The 23,743-nt window shown below is 36.6% G+C and overlaps 1 protein-coding gene across 5 annotated transcripts in view; it reads left to right on the forward strand.

Annotated features, from left to right (window-relative positions):
- The window catches only part of FER (FER tyrosine kinase), a 155,153-nt gene extending 134,620 nt beyond the window's left edge, over positions 1–20,533 (forward strand). For all 5 annotated transcript variants that reach the window (XM_063180765.1, XM_063180770.1, XM_063180766.1 and 2 more), the window contains 3 exons: positions 9,315–9,469; positions 13,172–13,294; positions 16,696–20,533. In XM_063180765.1, coding sequence (XP_063036835.1) covers positions 9,315–9,469; positions 13,172–13,294; positions 16,696–16,838 — 421 coding nt within the window. In that variant the 3' untranslated portion in view covers positions 16,839–20,533. The remainder of the gene's footprint in view (positions 1–9,314; positions 9,470–13,171; positions 13,295–16,695) is intronic.
- The last annotated feature ends 3,210 nt before the right edge of the window (positions 20,534–23,743 follow it).

Raw genomic sequence — 23,743 nt, forward strand, 5'->3', positions numbered from 1 at the left:
CCTTCTTTCCTTTCCTTCTTTTTATTTATTTGCCCTTACTGTTGCTTGCAGCTGCTCTTAATTTGATATTATCTGGAAATGTAATTAAACTCCTGTTTGATTTTTCCCTCAGATCATGAACAAAGCTGCTAAATGAAAACAGGCAACTCTAATTCGTTGCCCTATATTATATCACCTTCTAAGATATTTCTTACCCATGATTTTTTAAGCAGGAAAATTTTAAATGTTTATCAGTTGACTAGCTGGACTTCAGTTATTTTATAACCTTTGCCCACAATAAATGATAAAATGATTGTAACATTAAATGGCAAAGAGGATCCTGTCTTCCTAAAGTATAATGGCAGAATAGTTTTTTCTGCAGAAATATTTCAGAATAATAGCCAGGTGCAGTAAATCCATAGCTTTGCAATAGCTTTCTAATAGTTTTCTCTTCCTGTCTTACATTAAGCACAGGAAAGTGTTTTCTGCACCTCCAACAAACTTTGAATCCTGGTAGGACAAGGAACATTCAGATCTGTAGGGAGTCAACCCTATACAGGAGAGAACATGCTTCCACAGAGAGCAACCAGAGGCAGAGGAGCTATTTCTAAATACAGAACTCTGGATTTTCCAGGGCAGGGACATTCTTGTAACAAGCAAATGACTTTTGCTATCAGATAGCATAAGGTTTTAATAGAAGAAAAAGGATAGATTTCAGTACGTGATGAACTTGGAGCCCCTGGACTTACTAACATCTCTTCCTCTACTCAGCCCAGCTGTGAAACTCTACCATGGTGAATGTGCATGTGACGTGTGAGTTCATCCAGTTCCCAAAAGCTGTGGAAGTCCTATCCTGTCTCCAGCTATCCATATGAGATGTAATCATGCTCCTTAATCAGCACTGTCATCTCCTTTTTTTCTTCAACATCTCCCACTTTGAATGTCCCACTATAATTCCATGAAAATTCCATCACTTATTTCTTTTTCTTGTGATGAAAAAAGTGCAAAATATTTTCTTTCACATAGAAGTTTTATTTTTGAGTGGGAAAACTATTGTGGATTTTAAGTAATAGAGACAAAAGCCAGGAGAGAGGTTCACTTTATTTACTGTCTTGTTAATTTACAGGAAGTTAATAGGTAATTTTATTCCTCTCAATTTCTATATATATAATTCTCCGCAATGTGTTAGTCACCTGAAATTTCTTTTGTATTTCTCTAAGCTAACTGTGGATCTTACTTAGCTGTCTAAGACAATTAGTAAATTATTCCTCATCTTTATTTTCATTCATCCTTTTTTATTATAGTTACAAAACAGGCTATTTTTATTATACTGAAATATTTCAAGTATTTGTTGGTAATCCTTGATTAAAGGTAGAGAAATATTGTAAAGTACAAATTAGAATTTTTTTTCTCTGACTGGAAAATTATGAATTAGTGGGTTATTACTGTACATCTTTATCAATGGTTTCCATTATTAAGAATGCTTAGCTGGCATAAGTTACCTGTGCCATTCATCTAAATTCTTTTCTCCCTAAATAAGAAATGTTCCCAGATGAATAATTGCCTTAAAATATGGCTGACTTTCCTCCCTTTGCTATTGGCTTTCTTTGTGAGTGTCTCTTAAAAATGCAGGACATTTTATTTTTGCTTTCTAGCCACTCAAGTTAGGACTGCAGCACAATCCTCTTGTCTAGCAATGCTTGATTTTGCTAATTCTTTGTTCTGTCTTTTCCTCCTCATTTCTAATTAGACCTAATGTATTTGGTTTCTCTCTTATTCCTTGTGTATTATTTTCATGAATATGTAGTGTCTTGTACCTTAATTATGCTGTATGCTTCATTTCTTTGTAGCCTGATTATTACTTTTACCTTTTTTTACCTTCATTAACAAAGTGTTTCAGGATCTAATTCCTATAAAATACTTTACTGAAAATCATGCTTGTCTGTTACTTTTAAAATCTTAAATGATGCCTCTTGGTTGTAGGAACAAAAATAAATTTAAGTGATGGAAATGCATGGAGAGATAACTTAAACTACAGCTACTGTTTCATACCACATTATTGGTTCTGGCTATTGAAAAAGCAATAGAGTTGCTGCCTGTCTCAGATGAACTTTGATATTCACCTGTGGCAAGTAGTTAAATGTACCCTGAGAAGACTTTGAAATATTTTCTGTTTCATTAGGACTTCAAAGGCCCTGCAAATACTGCATTACTGTGCTATTTTATTTCATTCTAGTGAAAAAGGTGGGAAAAAAGTGACCCATATTATAATCATACTTTTGGATTTCTTGATTTCTTGTGCACTTGCAGTGTTTTTCAATTCCACATGCTCTGCTTTGAATTATTAGTCATTTGAACTTAATATATTATGATATTAACACTAGAAAATGGCTTTATTTAATAGAATGAAAAGTTTATTTTCTAAAAACCTTAATCATCAGAAAAATCAGTGATAGAAGCTACTCTGCTTTAGACATTTTCTTTTAATCCAGCATGCAGCCTTTTCTGTCACTGATACCTTATGGGCAAGGGAATGTGACCCGTGACCATATCTGGTCTGCCTCTTCGGATGATTACAGTTTTATAAACAAGTTAAACCAGTATTTAATGCTTCTGTGCAGAGATATCAATTACATTTTTACATTATATTATATAATAAGGTATAATAATAGAATTATTGTAGAATTAGTAGAATAAGGAAGAGATTAATTCAAAACTATATTCAGAATTAAGCACTAAATTGAGTGATCCTTCAGGTCTAAAAGGGCAAGGACACTCATTGTAACAAGACTTGTGTTATCACGTATGTTGAATAAAGCCATGATACTATACTAAAAATGTTCCTGTTAGCAAAATGTTGTGCTCTACTGTTGTGTTTCATTTTAGTTGCTTCTGTGAATGATACAGTGTAAATTTTTGCTTGAAAATGGTATTTTTCTTCCTATGAATAATACAATATCCTTATATAACTGGTTATGGAAATGGATGGCATTGTGATTGTAATTTAAGTCCACTGTAATTTTATCAAGCACAAAATGTAAACTTGTGTTCTGGTACATCTTGGATAATTAATTTTTGGAGACTTAGTTTCCCCTGTAATTCAGTTAATATCAAAGAGACTTTCCAGGACTGTTACAAGCCTTACACATTAATAAATGTACCCATATATGTAGTTATGTCCTGTAATGTTTCTCTTGATATCCAAGAGCTTAGGAATGGTTGCATGGAACCCAGCAGAGATGTTTATTCCCATGTCTGTTCTGTCATTAAGGATTTCTAGATTGTATATTTAATTTTCCAGTCACTCTAATACTGTAGGATCTCCATGAAGTTGCCTGTCTTCCTCTCTAATTACTGTCCAGACACTTCGTTTTTCACTAAAATGGGCACACAAAAGAAATTGGATTGCAAATCTTTGTTTCAAGATACAGCACAAAGTAAAAAAAAGGACATTTTGTTCAGCATTATACATATAATCAGCAGTGCACAGGAAAAATTGGTTATAAAAGTCTGCAGTGATATCAATGCATAGAAGACTGTTTAAGACCAAAATGACTGTGATGTCATTTTCATCAAAATAACTGTTCGGAAGAATACAGGCAATAACTATTAAGTTCTAAAACAGTTGAGAAACAATGCAGATAAAAACCATTTAGATGGTACTGATAGGAATGTTTCTGTTCCAGGAGCAGGCATTGTGAAGACAACCTTCGAAATAGGAAAAAGTGGGGAGGAATAGATGATGGCAGCAATTTATTGCTTCATTTCCGTCTTCATAGTCTACTGCTTTGATTCTCCTCAGAAAAGTGCTCATTGTCTACTATTCCCTTCTTTATCTTTCTTAAAATTGCTGGTACAGAAAACTTGCCCTGCTAGGAAAATGGAGGGCACATTTTTGGTAGCAATAGCCTACCAAAAAATCCTCAAAGATAAAAGTTTTCTAATGTGTCAGTAGATCTGTACAGTCCCTTGAGTCATATCTGGGTGGGAGACAGTAAATAAGATGACAGTTGTGTTCAGCTACTGAATACAATTTTTTGGGGGTTGTTTTGTTACTTTTCCTCCTTTTGAATTCCTTTCGCAAAATTTTTAAGTCTTTTGCTTAAGTGCGAAGTGCTTTATAAAGACTAATTGATGTCCACCAATGCTGTGAGGTGGGTGAAGTTGCTTATTTTATTTATAGTTGAGAGAAACTGAGCAATATCCGAAACTGGATGGCAAGCCGAGCACCTGACATTATTGAGAAATCACTACTGTATCCACTGTATCCAACTTGGAGTTTCTCTGGTTTGCCAGCACCGTTCATCTGTGGAGGTGAAGATGGACTTGCATTATATATGAGGAGCTGAGAGCAGTTATTAGCATTGTAGTTAATATGGCTCCAATATTTTCATAATAACTAAAATAATGTAAAGAAATAATTAAATCAAAGTTAAAAGGGGGAAGAAAACACAGAATTCATGAAAGGTTGTTCTTCTAACCCTCTAATATTTTCCCAGTCTCTTTCTAGGCACGTGTTATTTGTCGTACCCTCCACATACAGCAAAATTAGCATATCAAGAAAGTTCTGAAATAGATTTAGGCACGACTGTATTTTGATTTAGACATTATTGGAAATCACGTCAGGTGTATGAAGGCGAGGTATCTTACAGTTCACAAAAAAACCAGCAATTTATCTTGTAGTTTCACTTCCCACCCCTTTTTTTGTATTTAGGTAATAGACCATTTTCATTGAATTTAATGTGCAGAGGAGATAAACCCATCCTGTTCACTAATTAATTACTTGCTTCTATCACCTTAGAGTATTTTAACTGCATAATCCAGGGATGGAATATAAAATGGCTAATTAGTTCAGTGAGACAGTCTGTGCTGCTGATTTAGTAATGAGGAGTTTGCTCTCTAATTTTGATTTGCTTTAACTCATGGAATTCCATTTCAATGCTAGGTAGTACTTTCTCTGCAGATCCTGTGGGATGTGGAGGGGAAGAGGGGAGGGAGTGTAAGAACGTCCTTAGAGAAGGCTTTAGTTGGTTTATGTCTTTACTGACAGATGTGAATGCAGGTGGTAACAGCTCCCAGCACAGAGCTCTACTTCCTCCTTGAACTGGCTGTTGAATTTTTAGCCAAAGTCCTATGACCTGTCTCTTAAAGTTTCAGCAGATTTGACCCATATTGACATCCCTAGGAGAAGTCCTGTTTGTACTTACAGGAACTGCCGAGCAATGCTTAAAAAGGAAATTTCCAAATTACATGCTAGTTTTTACTTGTTAGTAGCTGGGGGGAAGAAACTTTGTTTCTAGCAGTACTAGGAGCTTATATAATCTTGATATTAAATAGTGAGATTCAGCTTCTCTTTTACTAAGGAGCTTACTCTGTAGCAGTTCAGTGTAATATGTGCCCAATTTGTAGAACTTTCGCAATGTAAATAAAGACTATTTTCTTGCTTTCTGTGTTAAAGATAAATACTGATTTTATGAAATTACTGCTTTAAGTAGCAAGTGCTTTATGAGAAAAAAAAATCCTAAACAGAGATACCAATTTTCATAGAATTATCTCTGTGTTTCTTCAGGACGTTGTCTTTAGAGAGCATTAGGGAGAAGGAAGAGAAAGCAAGCAGAATACACTGGTTTTTCAGAGGCAAGAAGACAAATAGACTGTAGTTGATTTTCGTGGAGTTTTTTTGTTTGGGGGTCTGGTGTGCTGGAGTTTTGTTGTCATTATTTTTGGGGGATTTGTTGTTCATGTGTTTGATTTGGTTTGGTTTTTAATGTCCATGTAGAAAGAGTAATGATTTACTATGAAAACTTAACCCTGATGAAGTCTATAATGTTGACATCTCAAAGTTAATTTTGGTCATCAGACCTCTGTATTTATATTTTCATGTTTCCCCCAACTCATGTTGTTTATCTTAAAAATGGAGTAGAACTCCACTGTGGATTTCTTATGGAAGGTTAAGAAGTAAAGGGTCTTTATAAACCCTTTGAAATTATTATATTAGAACGCCTATCTGTAGAAAATAGAAATTAATTATAATTATGGAAACTGAAAGAAAATTAATGTCATAATTTATTATTTTAAAGTAATGAGAGTAATAGTTGCTGCTGCCATTTTTTTCCCAGATTCTGGCTATAAATTCTGTAATAAATCTTGTTGACTGAAAGCATCTTCTGTATTTTTCTCTTATGTCTAGACTGAAAAATAAGATTCTTTTTAAGGAAGCTGTCAGACATAATGAAGAACAGTGAAGAATTTATTTGAAAAATACTGAAAAATCTTAACCAAACCCTCAGAATAATAGTAAAAAAAACCCGCCAAAAGCTGAGGTACCCGCAGCTTTCACTGTAACTGTTTAAAAAATGTTTTTAAGCATTACATGTAAAAATATGTGCAAATACATGTAAAAATTATCCGTAAAATTAAGCAACAAATCACTGAGGATATGAAGCAGATGTAAAATGACAGTGGAAATACTAAGAAGGTAATATAACTTTGTGACATTTATATGCTTGAGGAATGAAATTATCACATCTAAAGTATTTTATAAGTAAGTGGTAGTGTGAGCATATCATACTCAGGATGATCGAAGAAGGCAAATTTGCTTATGTCAGAAATAAATATATGAAGTGCGCACAAGACTTTATTAACAGAAATTATGTATTGAAAGTAATACAGAGTGTTATAGCATTTAAAATGGGAGAGTTTTAGCTAAAGGTGGAAAAAGGCATTAATACTGTGAGACTCAAAACATGCAGACATTTGATTTCTTCTTTGAGGTGTTAATTTACATGTATCCTGAACAGAGTGTCACAATCTTTATGAACTTCTACGAATGCCAGTTGATTTTCATGGAAGTGTTTTAGTCAATTTTCAGTAGGGATGAAAAGCTTTTTCTCTAGTTGATTCTGAATGAAAAAGAAAACTCATATATATCTCTATGTACAAAACTGACAAAAATTATGCAAACTGAGTGTAGTCTTTGTTTATAAGCACCATACTGTGCATATTATTTACTATCCACTTTCCCAAATAATCAGACTTATGCATGAGGAATAAACCTAAGTCAGCTCAGTATATAGATTTTTCTTAACTTGACTCAATATTTTTAAATGCTAGGTGATACTTCAGGTAGGGGGATGACTGCGCTTTCAATTAACTATAAATTTTCTTTGAGATACAACCTCATTACTTTTTCCACTCCTTATGTGCATCAGTTGCAAAATCTAGACTATATTGAGTAACATGATGAAAAACCTAATTACTGAAGTATGATTGGAACCTAAGTCATAAATTCTTGAAGTTCTTGGTGATACTTTTTACACACTTGAGTATAAACTATAACAATTTGATTTTGTTTTGCAGCTCGCTTGCTTTAACCAATATAGCTGTATGTAATGATACCGCATGCTAATATCAAGCTATGTAAAACAGTGCACACTGAGCTGTTTTATGCATTTGTGCACATCTTCAGCTGGTGCCTGAGAGTTCAGATTTGTTTGTAGTGATCTGTCTTCTCGAACCAAACTAATAACTTTGTTTCTATCACTCAAGCTCTAGAGCTATTAATGTTCTTAGTGGCAGAAAAGCTGTGTGAGTCAAATATGTTAAAATTCTTAAATCAAGTTATGATATTTAGGATCGTACCTAGGCTCTGACTACATATTGAATAACATAACCCAGTATCAATATGGATGAGCTGATTAAAGCCAGTTGTATGAGCTTCAGCATCCTTAAATATGGCTCAAGACTTTTAGTTTGGGTTAAGCGTAGTTCAGTCCTTTGTCATTACCGTGGGTAGTGCTGGAAGCTGTTTGCCACTGGTTCAAACCTTTCTGCATTAGCGGTAGAAACAAATTCCTTGGAAAGAAAATTGTGTCGCTAGAAAAACAAATTTCGTGCCTATCATGAGCAGAATTCTAAGTTAGTTTCTTCCAAGAGCAATGTAGTTTGCATGCACCAAATTCATCCTTCAAAAACCAATGAATGTGCATTAAGTGCTCAAGGGATTCACTTCAGAACTACATTACAGGTCCAATTCAAAATATCAAAGTTAATATAGTTTTTCTGGAATATTCATGTAAGCCATTTGTGAGCATATTAGCTATTTGGATAAGCAAAACCACAGTAAGGTTAGTTTAAAAAAATATTTTGTCCATGTTGTTCATAATGGTATGGAATTAATCCTCTTGCTTGACATGTCTCTCCCTGTTTATTACATTACCATGGGAATAATAATATATATTTTATTATGTTGTATTCTAATAAACTGTGAAACACTGAAATGTAACATACGTATAGTATGTTGATAATATATTATTAACATGTAGAGAAGTCACAGTAGGTCTTTTATCAGGTATTACTGCATGTCTTCTGATCTAAAAAATAAAAAAAATTGAGATGAAGGGAAGGAGTTGACTTTCTGAGCTTCTCATCCATCCATCACTGAGCCAAAATTTCTTTTCTATGCTGAGTAGCTTTAACTTTTGATAGAAACTCTAACGGGCAGAGGGAAGATGGAGCGGTTTCTCAGGTTTCTCACTGAAACACTTCCTGAACACATTTCAGGATCCTTCTTCAAATTCTGTTTCATTTTACGTAGGATCCAGTTCATTAATCTGGGATTTATTTTTGTGGAGGAGTAAATGGAGGGCAGTTGTGGTGGGTTAACTTTGCATGGCTGCCAGACACCCACACATATGCTTTCTCACTCTCCATCCTCTACAGGATAGGGAAGTAAAATAAGACAGAAACACTTGGAGGTCAAGATAAAGGCAAGGAAATCATCTACCAATTACCAGCATAGCAAAACAGAATGAACTTAGGTAACATGAACTTAATGTATTGCGAATTAGAGTTACATGGTGAGAAATAAAAGCCAAAAACTGAAATACTTTTTCCCTTTCCCTTCTTCTGAGGCACTCCTTCATTCTGAAATGCTTCACTTCCTCCCCTGAGGGGTGAATGGGAAATGGAGGTTCGGAACTCTCCATAACAGCTCGTGTCCTTCAGCCTCACACTCCTTCCCTGCTGCACTGTGCCTCCTCTCTGTGGACTGCAGGAGAGTCTCTGCTCAGGCACTTTGAGCATCTCCAGCATCCCCTCCCCTTGCTTTTTCATAGGATTATTTCTGAGATTTTTTTCTCCTTTCTCTCACTTCTGTTTCCTCATGACTGCTGTGAAGTGTTTTTTACTCTTTTGTAAATAAGCCTCTGAGAGGTACGACTGTCTTGGCTGAGGGGCTTGGTCAGTTTAAATGACTTCCAATTACTTTCAGACCTGTATAAATGTGTTGGTTTGGGTTTTTTTTTTTGTTTTTTTTTTTTTTTTTTATAATTTAGAGACCTGGCTGCAAGGAACTGCTTGGTAGGTGAAAGCAACATCTTGAAAATAAGTGATTTTGGGATGTCCCGGCAAGAGGACGATGGCGTGTACTCATCATCAGGCCTAAAGCAGATTCCAATCAAGTGGACTGCTCCAGAAGCTCTGAACTATGGTAAGAGTATAACTGGATTTTCTGGAAAAAAGAATAAAAAATCCGAAGTGCAGTAAAGAGCACCAGAGCTGCAATATTCGAGTGTATGTACATACAATTCTTTTCCCTCATTCAAATTAATGATGTTTAAAATAATTTTAGTATTTCAGTCTGATTTATGTAAAAAATGCAGTTGTGCTGCTGGAAAATAATAAGGCAGCAACATCAAAATTGCTATTATGCAGCAATAGCAGAGTGCTTTGGCTCTGTTGCTGACTCATTCTTGTAGACAGCCTCATCAGTCATCTAAATTATGATCGTTAGCAAAATGAATGGCAAGTTCTGCATATTTATAGCCCCTCACTGAAAACAGTAGAAAATGTTAATGTACTATAACACTGTGTTAGATAATTCATTGCATTGGTGAAAGATACAGTCATTGTTTTATTTTCAGGGGGTTTTAACCGCAGTTTTACTTTACCTGCATTTTTGTGTATCACTAGGTTTTTATATTGGGGATAAAAATTCATTATTTATCACTGAGGGAAGTGGTCCAAGTGGAACTACTTGGTTCCAGAATAGAAGCTGAAGCTGCTGCTCTTACCTTTTTTTGCTTATATGAAACTATAAAAATAAGTTCTTCTAGGTAAAGGGGACTGTGGAGAAGCAGCACATTTAATAAATGATGACATGTTTTGAATGTACTTCTCTAAAGCAGTTCTTTAGTTGAGTACACAGAATAAAATATTTTTGAATTCTTCATCTGAAGTGTCTATAAATATTTCTACCATCTCTTAAATTTAGCCTTTTTTCAGAAATCATGCATTGGAAGTCATAAGTTTGTGAATTATGATTGATAGCAGAATGCTTCCTCTCATTAGCACTTTTGCAGCAATTAATGACATAACACAGTAATGCAGATCTTCCCTTTAAAAGGCTGACAGTAAATTCAGTTTAGTAATTGATCCTGTATTACCAGTTACTCTAAGAGGTGTTAGTGTTGCCAACATTCACTGGTGAATGCTTTGCTCTTTTGGGTGTTTGATCCACTATAAAAGGTGGTTTGAGTTTTTATTTTTGTTATTTTGGAAATACATGTGGTGTTTTTGATGTATTATGAAAACCTATCTTTATAACCATGTGTGGTCCAGTTGACTGCATTCAGCAGGAAACAGGCTCTTGTGACCACACCTTCACTTTGTACTGCTGAGTCTGTTTTTTCTGCACAGTACAGGAGAAGAGGGGATTGTTGATTAACATCAACTTACGTTGTGTTTCCTAAAGCACATACATATTCCAGCAGCTATAGGTCATTGTCTGTAATGTTTGGTAAATAAGCTCCCTCAAACATGTTGATATGTCCAGCAGTCAGTATTCAACTTTCAAAATGTCATGGAAGATTTCTGTGTGTTTTTGAAGGATACATTTTTCCATTCCCTTGAAAGATACTAGTAAAACTTACTGGATTATGTTTTATTGTTTTCCATTCTAATAATAAGGTTGTAATAATTGCATTGAATTGTGTAGGTATGATTGGTGGTTTTTAAGATATCAAAATGAAATAAAATTAAATCTGTGGTATTTCAAAACTAGTTGGTAACCACTGGCCAGGTCAGTCCTGAATATCAAGATTCAAAGGCTGGAGGAAAATGAGAAATAGGATCATTTGGCCATTACATGAATGCCAGTGTGGTTAAGAAGCTACAAAAAAGTTCTTTTTTTTTGTCTTTGCTGAAGTCACTGTATATGACAAATTTAAGAGTGGTCACTAAAGTATGTTAATTTTAAAAAACCCCCAAGTTGTGAAGGCTAGGAACCAGGCTAGGGCAAATGTTGTGGTTCTGTTACAAATTGTGTCAGAAGTTAGAAGCAAAATTCAGATGCCACTGGAGTTTTTGAGAAATGGAAGCTTTGGTTCTGTGGGTGCTGTTCAGAGCCATTCAGCACCATTATTGGGAAGGCAAACACCATCACTCCAAAGAGTTCCCCTTTCTTCCTTGGTCCCCCCACCTCATACACTGAGCCTGATGTCACATGGTCTGGAATCTTCCTTTGGTGTGTTTGGGATCGCCTGTCCTGGCTGTGTTCCCTCCCAAGGACCTCCAGCTTCCTCACCAGCATGGCAGTGGGAAAAGCAGGGAAGGCCTTATAACAAAACCATCACTGAATTATCAAACCTGAGTTCAGCACAAATCTAAAACAGAGCCCTGTACCTGGTACTGTTAATAGAATTAATCCTACCCCACCAAAATCGGCACATATTTAGGATGATTATGGGGTATTTTTGCTTCCTGATCTTTGAAAATAAAATACATTTAATATGTATGTTTTCTCCCTAAAATATTTTGAGTTATTTGTGATGTTAGTAGTAATGTGGGGAGGACTTGGGTTTTTTTCCTAAACAGATCTTCTTTTTTTCCCCTCAGATAATGTAATAGCATAAAATCTAATTAACCGTACAGAACTTGTACTTTCTGTAAAAAAAGCCTAAAAACCAGCTAATCACTTATCTTGTATTTGCTGAATGCTTTCAGTGAAAAGTGTTAAATTACTGGATGCCCAACTGTGGGAAGTTGATACACAGACAAGAAAACTAATCTTACTCCAAAGAGCATAGTGAATATCCATAATTGCCAACCATGAGGCACACAAGCTAACATAGCACAGCTTGAAGTGATATTTAGTCTAAGAGTAAACTGAGATTTCTGACGTCAGAAGTTGTCACTGTCATCAACTGTCACTGTAATTTACATGTATTTTCATTTTTTTCCTAGTCAGAAGTGGCTTAGTTTGGCTTGTTTGATGATTAGAGATAAACAAGCAATACATTCACAAGTGTTGTTTTTAAGAATAAAGATATGTAAATACAAAGTAATAGTACACAACAAAGAAGAACAGTCATGAAAAATGTTGAAAGTGATGTTGAAAATGGATTTTTAAGGTAACATTTTCACTGATTCTGCTGCAGAAGGCTGGGAGTCTTAATTTTCTAATGAGAATCCATCAGGGACAATAGAAATATCTGCTCCAAAATGTCTCCCTGTAATAGAAAGCTACAATTCCACAAAGAGGCTTGGAATTCAGTTATCTATCAATTATCTGTTTTGCTATCTCTGAAGCATAATTGGAGGCAATTGAACCAGCAGGCCTGATTTTTTTTCCTTAAACTCATTGGGTGTGTCAGTTTTGCAGCATCCAGCCTTACTTTGATTTTCAGAGATCAGTTTCTCAAAGCATAAGAACCAGGCCTTCTTCACACTTAGAAGCAGTGTTGGTGGTAGCTCCTCTCAGAATAAACACTGCCATGCTAAAATGGAGAACTAGAAAAGGTAACTTTTTAAAGAATATTTGGAATTGAAAGCAGTTGTAAATGAGTAGGAAAACTCTGACCTTTTTTTGTCCTTTTATATTAAAAGAAAAATATTTTCGTACATTAAGAGGTAAAGAAATTCTTAATTTGCTTGACAAACTGGAGTTGTATACTGTGTAGAACTTAAAGTTAGCTTATGTTACTCCAGAGTGTTTGCTTTAATATAATTTGTTCATTCTTTGAAATACTGGAGACTGTGAAATCTGTAGAATGTTTTATTAGTAGCTACAGCTTTGTTTTGCCTGAAGATTGCCAGTGTAACACTTTTGCCTTTACAGGAAATTTGGGCCATAATTATCTGAAATACCAGTTTCTCTGTATGTTAAATTCAAGGTTTGCTTTCCTTTTTTTAGGGAGATACACATCTGAGAGTGATGTATGGAGCTTTGGAATCCTTCTGTGGGAGACCTTCAGTTTAGGAGTGTGCCCATACCCTGGAATGACCAACCAACAAGCACGAGAACAAGTTGAGAAAGGTAATTATTCCTTGAAAGTGAAACAAATGCTGGATAAATGGTTAGGATTCAGCGTAAAATAGCCAAGAAATAACATATAAGTTTTGTAGCAACTTTAGGAAAAACAGTATGAGGTTTCCTAAACTGCTGACAGGCTCTCTGGGAGGAGTAGGGTGATGTATATAGGCCTTTTGGAAAAAAAGGAATACACTGACCAGTAACTTAAACGTTGGAAGACTTACAGCATGCTGACTTTCATTATTGCAGAACTAACAGGTGAGATGGAAAGGAGGGATTTACTGCTGTGCAAAGCAGAAGCTTGAACAGAATGAATTATTTAAGATTATGCTAATGCAGGTATAAATATTCTAAACTGCCAGAAAAAAATCTCTATCATTCCATCTTCTTTATTAAATAATTTCACAGAAAGATTTAACAATTATGGTGGAGAATGGTAAGCTAGTTGAGCATTGCAAGCTGCATTTCTCTTTTACTAAATAATCAAAAGGTTAAAATAGCAAATAACTGTGGGTAGCAGTTCAGGAGTTTGATTTATTTTCATTGTCTTTAGTGACATTTCAGAAGTGTTCCTTCCTTACATAATACTACTGTAAAATTTATAAATATATTCTAAGCTAGTAAAACTTCCAAATTATTTAAAACAAAAACAAACGGCAAACAAACAAACTCTGGTTTGCTGATTTACACACATTGTCAGTGTTTGTTATAGTTTTATAAGCACTGTAGGTGATAATAAAGTTTCTCCTTAAAGGCCAAATCAAACCCTGGAGCCTGAGCCATATTTGTCTGATAATTTGTGGAATCGCAGACTCAAAGAATGTCTGAGGTGTGCAGGGAGCTCTGAATGTTGTCTGGTCCAACCACCCAGCTCAGCAGGATCACATCCAGATGACTTTTGCATATCTCTGTGTGAATGTGATTGTCTTTGGACAATCTGTACTCAGTCACCTTCACAGGGAAAAAAGTGTTTCTTGATGCTCAGGAGGAATTTCCCATGTTTCAGTGCTCATCACCTCCATGTCCTGTCACTGGGCATGGAAAGAGCCTGGACCCACCTTCTTTGCACCCTCCCTGCAGGTGTTTATATACATTGCTGAGATCCCCTGAGCTTTCTCCTCTCCAGGATGAGCTGCTCCAGCTCACTCAGCATTTCCTCATAGGAGAGAGAGATGTTTCAGTGCCTCCATCACCTTGGTGATCCTTCATGAGATTCTCTCCATTGTGCCTGTGTCTGCCTTGTACTGGGGAGCCCAGTACTGGACCCAGAACTCCAGATGTGGCCTCAGCCAGTACTGAACAGGTTGGGCAGATGATTTCTCTCAACCTGCTTCAGCGCTCCTTCTAGTGCAGCCCAGTGTGCCATTAGCATTCTTTGCTGGAAGAGCTCATGCTGGTGTCCAGGAGGAGCCCCAGGGAGCCCCAGGGCCTTTCCTGACAAACCGTTTCCCATGGGGCATTCCCTGCCCTGCTGGTGCCTGGGGCTGTTCCCAGCTGCAGCACTTGGTTCTTCCCATTCTTGAGGCTCCTGTCAGGCCCTTTCTCCAGGGGCTCCTGGCCCTAACCTCCTGCCTTTCTCCAGCCTGTCCCTGTGGACAGCACCACCACCCTGTAGAGTATCAGACCCCCTCACGGCTCGGTGCCACCAGCAAGGGGGACAGTGCTGTGTCACCATCGCTGAGGGCGCGCCTGCCCCTCACCCTCAGCCTTAGTGAACGTGCGACACAGGACTGGACCCTGGAGCTCCACTCAGACTTCGAACCACTCATCACCTCCCTTCAGGGCTCACTGTTCAGCCTGTTTTAAATCCACCTCCCTGTCCTGTCTCTAGCCCATAAATTCAAAGGTGTCTTTGTGGAATTTTACAGTGAAATCCCCTCATGTATCAGGCCACTCATCTCATCAAAGGAGTTTCTCACACTGGTCAAGCATGACGTGCTCTTAGTGAATCCATGCTGACTTTCTGCATGCTTACTCCTGATGACTTCCCTGTACTACCTGGAAATTGCTTCCAGCATTAGGTGGTCCGTCACCTTCTGGGATCACTGTGATGCTGACCAGCCTGCAGTTCCTTGGGTGCTCTGACTTGAAGATAGGAGTGGCATTTGCTTTACTTCTGTCTTCAGGTACTCCTCCCTGTAGTTGAAGCGATGTATGAAAGATGATTTGGAATGATGTGGCAGTCACATCAGGCCGTTCTCTCAGCACTCAGGGGTGCATCAGAGCCCCTTGACTTTACTAAATCTGGTGTGCTTAAGTATTCTCTGATCAGGTCCTTTTCCATCAAGGGCACGTCTTCCTTGTTCCAGCCTTTGTCACTGATCCCTGGAGTTTGGGATTCCTGGAGGCTGGTCTTGCTAGTAGGGGTTGAGATGAAGAAAGTGTTCAGTACCTTAGCTTGTCCCTGTCCTGTGTTGCTGAGTTGATCAGTGTCTCATTCAGCAGTGGGCACACATTTTTTCAAGCCTTTTATCCCCTGCATAGTGAGAGGAGCTCTGCTTGTTGTTTTTGATATGCCTGGCCAGATTCAAGCCCTTCTGGGCTTTGTCTTTCTTAGCTTCGTCCCTGGAGGCTCAGGCAGTGTTTTGGTATTCCTGCCATTACCTGATTTTGTGTTTGATTTTGTCCAGGAGCTCCTTGTCCATACATACAATCCTCCTGGCATTTTTCCCAACTTCCTACTCATTGAGAAATTGTCTTCACTGCTGTGAGTACACCTCTGTGGTTCAGGCTATTGATGATATGCCTGAATAGCCACTTACCTGCGACTTTTGAATGATTAGCTGCTAATTTACTTAACTGATTGTCCATTCTCCTGCTCATTGTCAAGTCAGAGAACTCCTTGGCTGATGGCAGCAGAGAAGTGTGGAAGACACTGCCTGTTTAAGCAAACCAGAAGAGAAAGAGATTTGAGATAAGATGGAAAGATCCAAAAGTCAAGAAAACAGAGGGAGGAAAAATTAATTACTAAAGTGCAGGTGGGGAAGAACTTCCTTAAGGAGACAAAAAAGGGAAGAAATGTGAGAATAAAAGTGGATACATCTTCAAAAGGAGCAAATACATTTACTCACATCTTCATTTTTATTATCAGTTTCCTCACTGCAGTGAAGTAAGGAAATACAACTGAAAACCAGAGGGTAGCTGCTTCCTAAGATACAAGAAAGAAATCTTTGTGAGTTGCTGCTATTAGGGATGGGCAGCATCGCAACTTGAATGTCACTGGTACTGAATTTTAATTAGTTTCATAATTATCTGTCATGTATAGGATACGTATTTAAGATGTTCCTCATATTGCCTTGAAGGTCTGTATAATATATTTGAACTTTGCTCTTATCTTTTTAGATTTGTCGATAAGCATCTGTTTTCAGTACTAAAAAGTTTTCTCCACTTTTTCTGTGTAACAGGCTACCGAATGTCTGCACCACAAAAATGTCCAGAAGAAATATATAAAATAATGCAGAGATGCTGGGACTACAAGCCAGAAAACCGGCCAAAATTCAGTGAGATTCAGAAAGAGCTGTCTTCAATCAAAAAGAAAGTGACATAGTGATGAAGAAGTGCCAAACTCAATGTCTGGGACTTTATTTTCCAGTGAAGTAATTGTTTCCCTCAAACACTATGCATTTATATAGCATTATTTGCAATATTCTTCTAGGATTACTTTGAAACTAACTGGTGTACCATCTTGAATGGTGCCTACACCTGCATTAAAGATATATACTGCAAAATGCTATATATCCAGTCACAGTAATACTGTAATTTAGGTTACATGTACATAGGAAAGCACATACTATAAATTTAAGGGACTGTGGCTTTTTTCTGTTTTACAGCAAATAACTGCTAGTGACATTTTCAGAAGTATTCTACTTTAAGCTGTGCTCCCACTCTGCTATCCCTGTCCTGTATGTCAGCATATTAATGTGGGGATTGTCATACATGTTGGCCTTAAAACTCAAGACAGTTTTGACAAGTATTTCAACTAGAAGCTTTTTTTTTTAAATTCTTTCTACATTTAATATATTTAGGTGATACTTGGTTTGAAGCATGAAGCTCGGTTAGATTCTGGATGCAATTATGCTTACCAAATGGAAAAATCCAGAATTTTTGGTAGTTGAATTACTTGTGCATCTGTTACCATACAGTAGAAATACTTCTGACTTTCTATGTGATCTATTTAAATAATGCCTTTTTTTCTCCTTCAGTGCCATCAGAATTCAGTAGCATGTTTCTTTTATGGTGACCTATGTTTATTTTAGGAAAAAAAAGACCAATATAAAGTATATTTCTTAGCACATGTTAAGAAATACTGCAAACTATCTGCCTTCCAAAAAATATGTGAAAGTACTAGGCCAAGAAAAAGAGGTTTATTAATGATAGCAGCAGATGACAAATATAATTGATCTTAGAGGCACTAAAAAAATATGCTGCTAGATTTGCTTTTGACCCTGATTTTTTCCCTAAAATTGGTAGAAATTCTCAGAATGCAGCTGGAGCATGCAAAAGTTTATTCTAAACAAAAGAACATTTCATGCATAGTGTCCAAAGGAAAATACTACTTCTGTATGGCATGAGGAAGTTGTGCAAACAACCAAAAGGAAAGACGTATGTTTAAAGCCTCTGACAGGGAACAGCAGAGTAGAAATACTAACCTTCTATTTTTCTTACACTATTGCAATCAAATATCAAAAGACTGGGGATAAACAAGGTTTAAATGCACCAAGAATATAAACCTTGTGTTTGTATATATATACATATAAAATATATATTAAAAAAAGCCAGAAAGAATAAAACCTTACTAGATAGTGGAGGGAGGAAGTGCACCATTTGTTACTTTGACTCTGGGTCCTCTTTGCAGCTGGAATTGTTTTCTAGGACTCCGAATAAAAATAGGAACAAGTTAGTGTATCCCTGTCTGAATTCCAGCATTAAGGTGCTTAAAATACTTCTAGGAATTTACTGAAATATTCAGATCAAGGGATACTAGTTGCTGCTAATGCAAGTAAGAAACAGGGATAGTAAGTAACACAGCATCTGGAATGTTAATTAGCCTTATATTTTAGTGTTACAGTGGGAATGAGATGTAGTGAAGTCAGTGGCTACATGACATTTTTATTTCTGTTAGGGTGGCTTTTCTATTGTCCACATCATCTTTTGCTCTCTAGAGTATATTTACAGTAGTGCAGAGTGGTGGTTTAGGGCTATATGTGACCAAAATATGTGTAGGCTAGAAGAATTTGTCTGTTACATAGGAATTAGTGTCCAGCTACAACAGTGAATGGTTGTGTGGGATCACATCACCTGCCTTTGAGGTGGTACTGTCAGTATCCAGCTGTAAGGAATGGTAAGTGCTTCTTGCATTTTGTTAAGTGATTTTTTTTCTTGGAGATAAGGAAGCATTTATATACACATACCCATTAAAGTGTAGTGCTTGGAAAACTTGGTGGCATAAATTAAAACTTCATTGTAAGTGTACTGGATATATTTACTTAGTTCTGTACTTCAAGTAGCCCAGAGATATTTTTCAAGAGCTATAGGAAACGTTCTTGTTAGCTTGTATGCTTCTAAGTAGTACACAGAGTCTGTGCCTTAATTTGCTAGTATGCTAATGCAAGTGCAAGTGTACTAAGATCTAAGAGATGTTTCACAATCACTTGGGAAAATCCATCCAACAGCGTTTCCTCACATATGCATCCCTGAAGTCTGCAAGTAAGGATGACAGTGTCAGCATTCATAGCTTTTCTGGAGAGTTAATATTCTTTTATTAGAGAGATGGACTGTTTCTTTGCCATATGCCCTCTTGACAGCAAGAAATACTGCTCCATTCAGATAAAATAAAATACTGTTTTATTTGTCATAATTTGACCAGTCACCATCCTGACTCTCATAGAAGGATAAAAACAGTACTAACATTTTATTCTGGAATTGTTAACCTCCATACATATATATCACACTTCTGTTTAAATTTGAAGTCTTTTTAAAACAGGGAATTTCTACAGCATTGGAAAAATTTGTTACGGTTACTGAAGTAGGCACCAGTTCAGTTCAAAACTAGTAATACTTTGGGAGAATACCAGAATGGCTTTGTAAGTATAGAATAAATTTCAACACAGGTACATGTCTTTTCGATTATTTAAACTTTTTGTAGCATTCATTTAACAGTTTGTGGCAGAATTTATTTGTCATGTCTGACTTGTAAGTGTTGAAACTATTCAATTTAGGAAGTGGACTCCGTACCTATAGCTACTGTAGGCTTCTTACAGGAGCATTCACAACCAAGCCTGCCATGCCATGAAATTTAAAAGAAAGACATGGCACTAAAGAAGCAAAGCTGCAATATCTTCTCAACATGGCCTCTTGATGACTTAATCTTGCCAGGTTAATCTTACCAGGTTAGCCAGGTAATTTGGCTCATGTACTGTGTTTAGGGAACTTAAAAAGAGAACTTACAAAGAAGTTAAGCTTCAGCCTCTTTGGCAAGCATGGATTTCAGGTTAGGTTGTTACACTGGCATTGTCACAACCAGAGGGACCCCGAGAGAATCCTGAATTATTTTATATTGTTAAACGTTGGAAACTCTAAATACTGTTATCTTCAGCTTGTAATGTGAGAGGGATTTCAACAGGTTTTCTCTTATTTTCATGTTTTTCCTAGCAATTGCATTCATTGTTGTAAGAAAATTGCTTTGACAGCAAGAAGTGCATCCTTAGTTTGTTTTTAGTAGAAAATTAGTGCATATTTTCTTCCAAGTCCAGTCCTCAGTGAAGTCATAAGTTTTTCTCAGCTTCTTTATTTTATGAAAAGTAAAATAGGGAAAGTATCTTGTCTGGAAACAAACCTTGGTTCAGCAAAGGGTGATGATGTAGTGTTAGCATCCCACAAAGGCATTAACTTTGAAATTAGTTCTTTGAAATTAGTGCATTTTCATTAGTTCTGTAAAAAAACAATGAACTAGCTTGTTGTTTATCAGCTACAGTTATATTGCATTTCTTCTTAACAAAAATATGCCCTTTTGCAGAATTGCTTAAAACTTTTTTGGAAATCATTATTGGGAAGTGCATCACCAGAAGGCCATCAGTGAGAACTGCAGCTGGTAAAGCCCATTCTCACTGACAGGAAAGAGAAAACTGGTTAAGGAAATACTAGGTTATTCATACTCAAGTATTTTTTCATTAATGTCTTTGACCACCTGTTATGCTTACTTAAATACAAGTACATGATTAAACTTGACTATGAAGTTACCTATTTATTATCTCTTTATAACTATTTTGTTACCCCTTTTGCACTCGTTGTAAATGTTATAAAGAAAACAAAAAAGAAGAAAAATCCCCCACATTTTTCTGAGGTTACAGTGTAACCAAGTCTCAGAAGTATTTACAAATGTCTCCCCTCCAGTTTTCTCAGATGTGCTGCTGCACAAATATTAACAACAGTGATGAAATACTAGCCCTGTTTCCAGTATTCTTGCTGTCATATCCTCTAAATGTCAGTGCTACTCACAGACTTAAGGGAGTGCAATATTTGAAGACCTAAGCTAGTGTGTAGATAGTGTCATCAAACATGGTATTCAGCAGTTCTGAGAATAATTGATTGTCACAAATAATAACTCATTAAAAAGATTAAATAAAGAGAAAGAAGCTGAGAGAGTCCACTTTCTGTGACAGCTGTCCTCTTTTTAGGCGCTAGAAATATTTGTTTGTGCCAGTGCTCTTGGATTTGTAACATTTTTATGGCTAAGCATAAAATAGTTTGCTATTAAAGGAAAAGTTTGCCAATTAATGTTTTCTTCTTGTAAAGCACAAAAGGACTTCAGATATTGTTGGAAGCTTTCTTCCTAGGCTAGTCAGGCTACCAATGAAGCAATGCATTTTTTCCCTCTTAGAGTGGTTTTCATGCAATCCTTCACTTCTAGTAATTAGTAATACAGGACCTCAATTAGTAATCAAAAGGTGCGTGGCAAGCACAGGGCAAGTCCAGTATTCCTGAAGTTCCAAACAACCATGAGTTTTTAAGAGATCTGATCAATTTGAAATATCAGCTCTATTGAAAATGTTTTCTTTCACTCCCCTTTTGCAGATTTACTGAAAAAAATTAAAAAAGCAGTCCTTAATAACCAGCAACAACTTACTAGGAAAGTGAATCAACCTCAGGAGCCTATCAAGGTTTTCTAAGAGTAACTATTCCCTGGGGTAGCTTCCCATTATAAACACATAAAGCTTAAAGGTGGAAAGCTTCAAATTGAAATGGAAGAATCCATTCACACGTCACATTATGAAAAGTCAAGTATTACTACCATTTATTTCCTCAAAGTGATACTGAACTGTTATATCCAGCTCCTATATGCGTTGCAGAGTTGCCTTTTAGTATGTTATTAATACGAACTTTACTTTGCTGAGACCTGAAATTTTAAACAACGGAAGATTCTCTCATTGAAAATTCCAGCAAGATCTGCCTGTAGCTCCAACATTTTTGCTTTTTTTCACATCCAGTTATCAGAGTCATTGTGTTCATTATAATAAGTACCATATAGAACAGGGCTGGAAGCCCCTGACTTTAAACTTTCAGAGTTTTGACCCTAGAATCCACCTTGATTTCACTTCTCTGTCAAATAAGCAAAAGAAATATCTGGTTTTCAGCCTTAGTACTACTCTATAAAACAGAAAGTTTCAGAGGTGTATTTACTGTTCTCTCCCAGGGAATGCTACCTCCACCAACAACCCTAAGTTACCATTATGTCCCCTTCTCTTTGATATAAAATTTCAGCTGAAATATATGTCCAAGTATAGAACTTGGGTGTTAACTCAGATTTGTTTTATTTTCAGGCATGTATATTTTTGGCTATTTCAGAGTGCCATTTTCTCAGACATCATCTAGGCAGGACTTAAATTAGAAGTTTCAGATGGTTTATTTGGGGGTGGGGGTGTGAGCTAAACAACTAATTAGTTCAGTAGCTGAATTGTTTTGTATGTGTTTGAGATTGTAGCTATGGAAGGGTGGTGCATTTAAAGATCTCAGATCCATGTGCCTTCCTCAAACAAAAAAATTCTAGGCATATTTAGAAAAAATTGATAAATAAAACCCTTAAATCTAGTTGACTGAGGTCATGAATTGAAAACATAGAAGAGCCATGAACTCTGAGCTGTTGCCTCAATTCTCAAAGAATCATTCTGCTCTCTAGTGAGGGTTGCAGCAATCTTACACTTCCAGCTGAGCTCTGCTGTAATAATCTTTACTGTTGCATCTCTCAAATATTTCCTAATTCTGAAGGCTCCATGTATCACAGATGGCACCCTTTCACTTATCAAATGAAATTATTCTGGTGACAGAAAAGTCCAAATACACTCCTGCTGTTGTTTAATTAAGAAGTAATGTGGTGATGTTAAACTTTAAAACCTGGGGCAGTGGATTTGTATGAAAATGGAAGTAACCATGAATCAAGGTAAAACAAATTGTTCAAATCACATTTTTAATGAAATTGCAGACCCTAGCTATATCACAAATTGTCCACATCATAAGATACATCGGAGGAACAACATTTGTTACTGTCTGGTTTACAATACTGAACATCCTGCTCCACATATGGAGAATTAAAGAGCTAAATATGCACCTTGACATTTTGCTGTCAGGCTAGATTGGAACAGCGTTTTCCAAATCAACAGCAATTACTTAATTCCACCTCAGCCTTATTATGAACTTCCTTCTTCTTAAACAGACCTTTCAGACAGTGTTAATTTTGATCATTTTGCTTTCAGGAATTTGAATTCGTTATGTCATACAACATTTATTTACAGAAATAATTGTACAGCCCCACCACTATTAAGTGCTGAACCCTGCAATTCCAGGAGATAAGCATTATTGTTGTGTACAGGGAACTGCTCTTGCACTGGGTCTCAGTTGAAATGCCTGTTTACATATCTGTTTCCAGTGTTAATTGTACCATTACCTGTAAATCACAAGTTAATTTGTTTTTTTTTTTTTTAGCAAGATTCCCACTTAGTTTTCACTAAAATGCTGAAAACATGTAATAGGAAAAAACTCCATGATAAAGGTTCATCACACAGGACACACAAGGCAGGCAGACTCCTGCAGAGAAACATTGAGGAGTGAAAGCCAGCATTAAACACCTGCCTTGTACCTTCTGTTAAAGGACTTCCAGGGAGGAAACTTGGGCTGGGGTTGTAGGACTGCTGATTTTAAAATTGCATGTGTTGCTTTTCCTTTGTTTAACTGTTGGCAGCTGGAGACAGAACAGGGGTGTTAGGGAAGGAGGGAAATTCACATCACTGGCTTGCCATCACAAGCCAGACTTTTGTCACCAGTAGCCTTGAGTGGACACAGATGCCATTTGCAGATGTCTTTAGGTATCCAGTTCTCAATTTTGTGCCAAAATACGCACCAGCAATATCAGGTGAAGCACCTTTTATGCTCTTTGTTGTTTAAAAATAATATATTTGT

Source organism: Melospiza melodia, chromosome Z, assembly GCF_035770615.1.
Source record: "Melospiza melodia melodia isolate bMelMel2 chromosome Z, bMelMel2.pri, whole genome shotgun sequence".
Lineage (NCBI taxonomy): Eukaryota > Metazoa > Chordata > Aves > Passeriformes > Passerellidae > Melospiza > Melospiza melodia.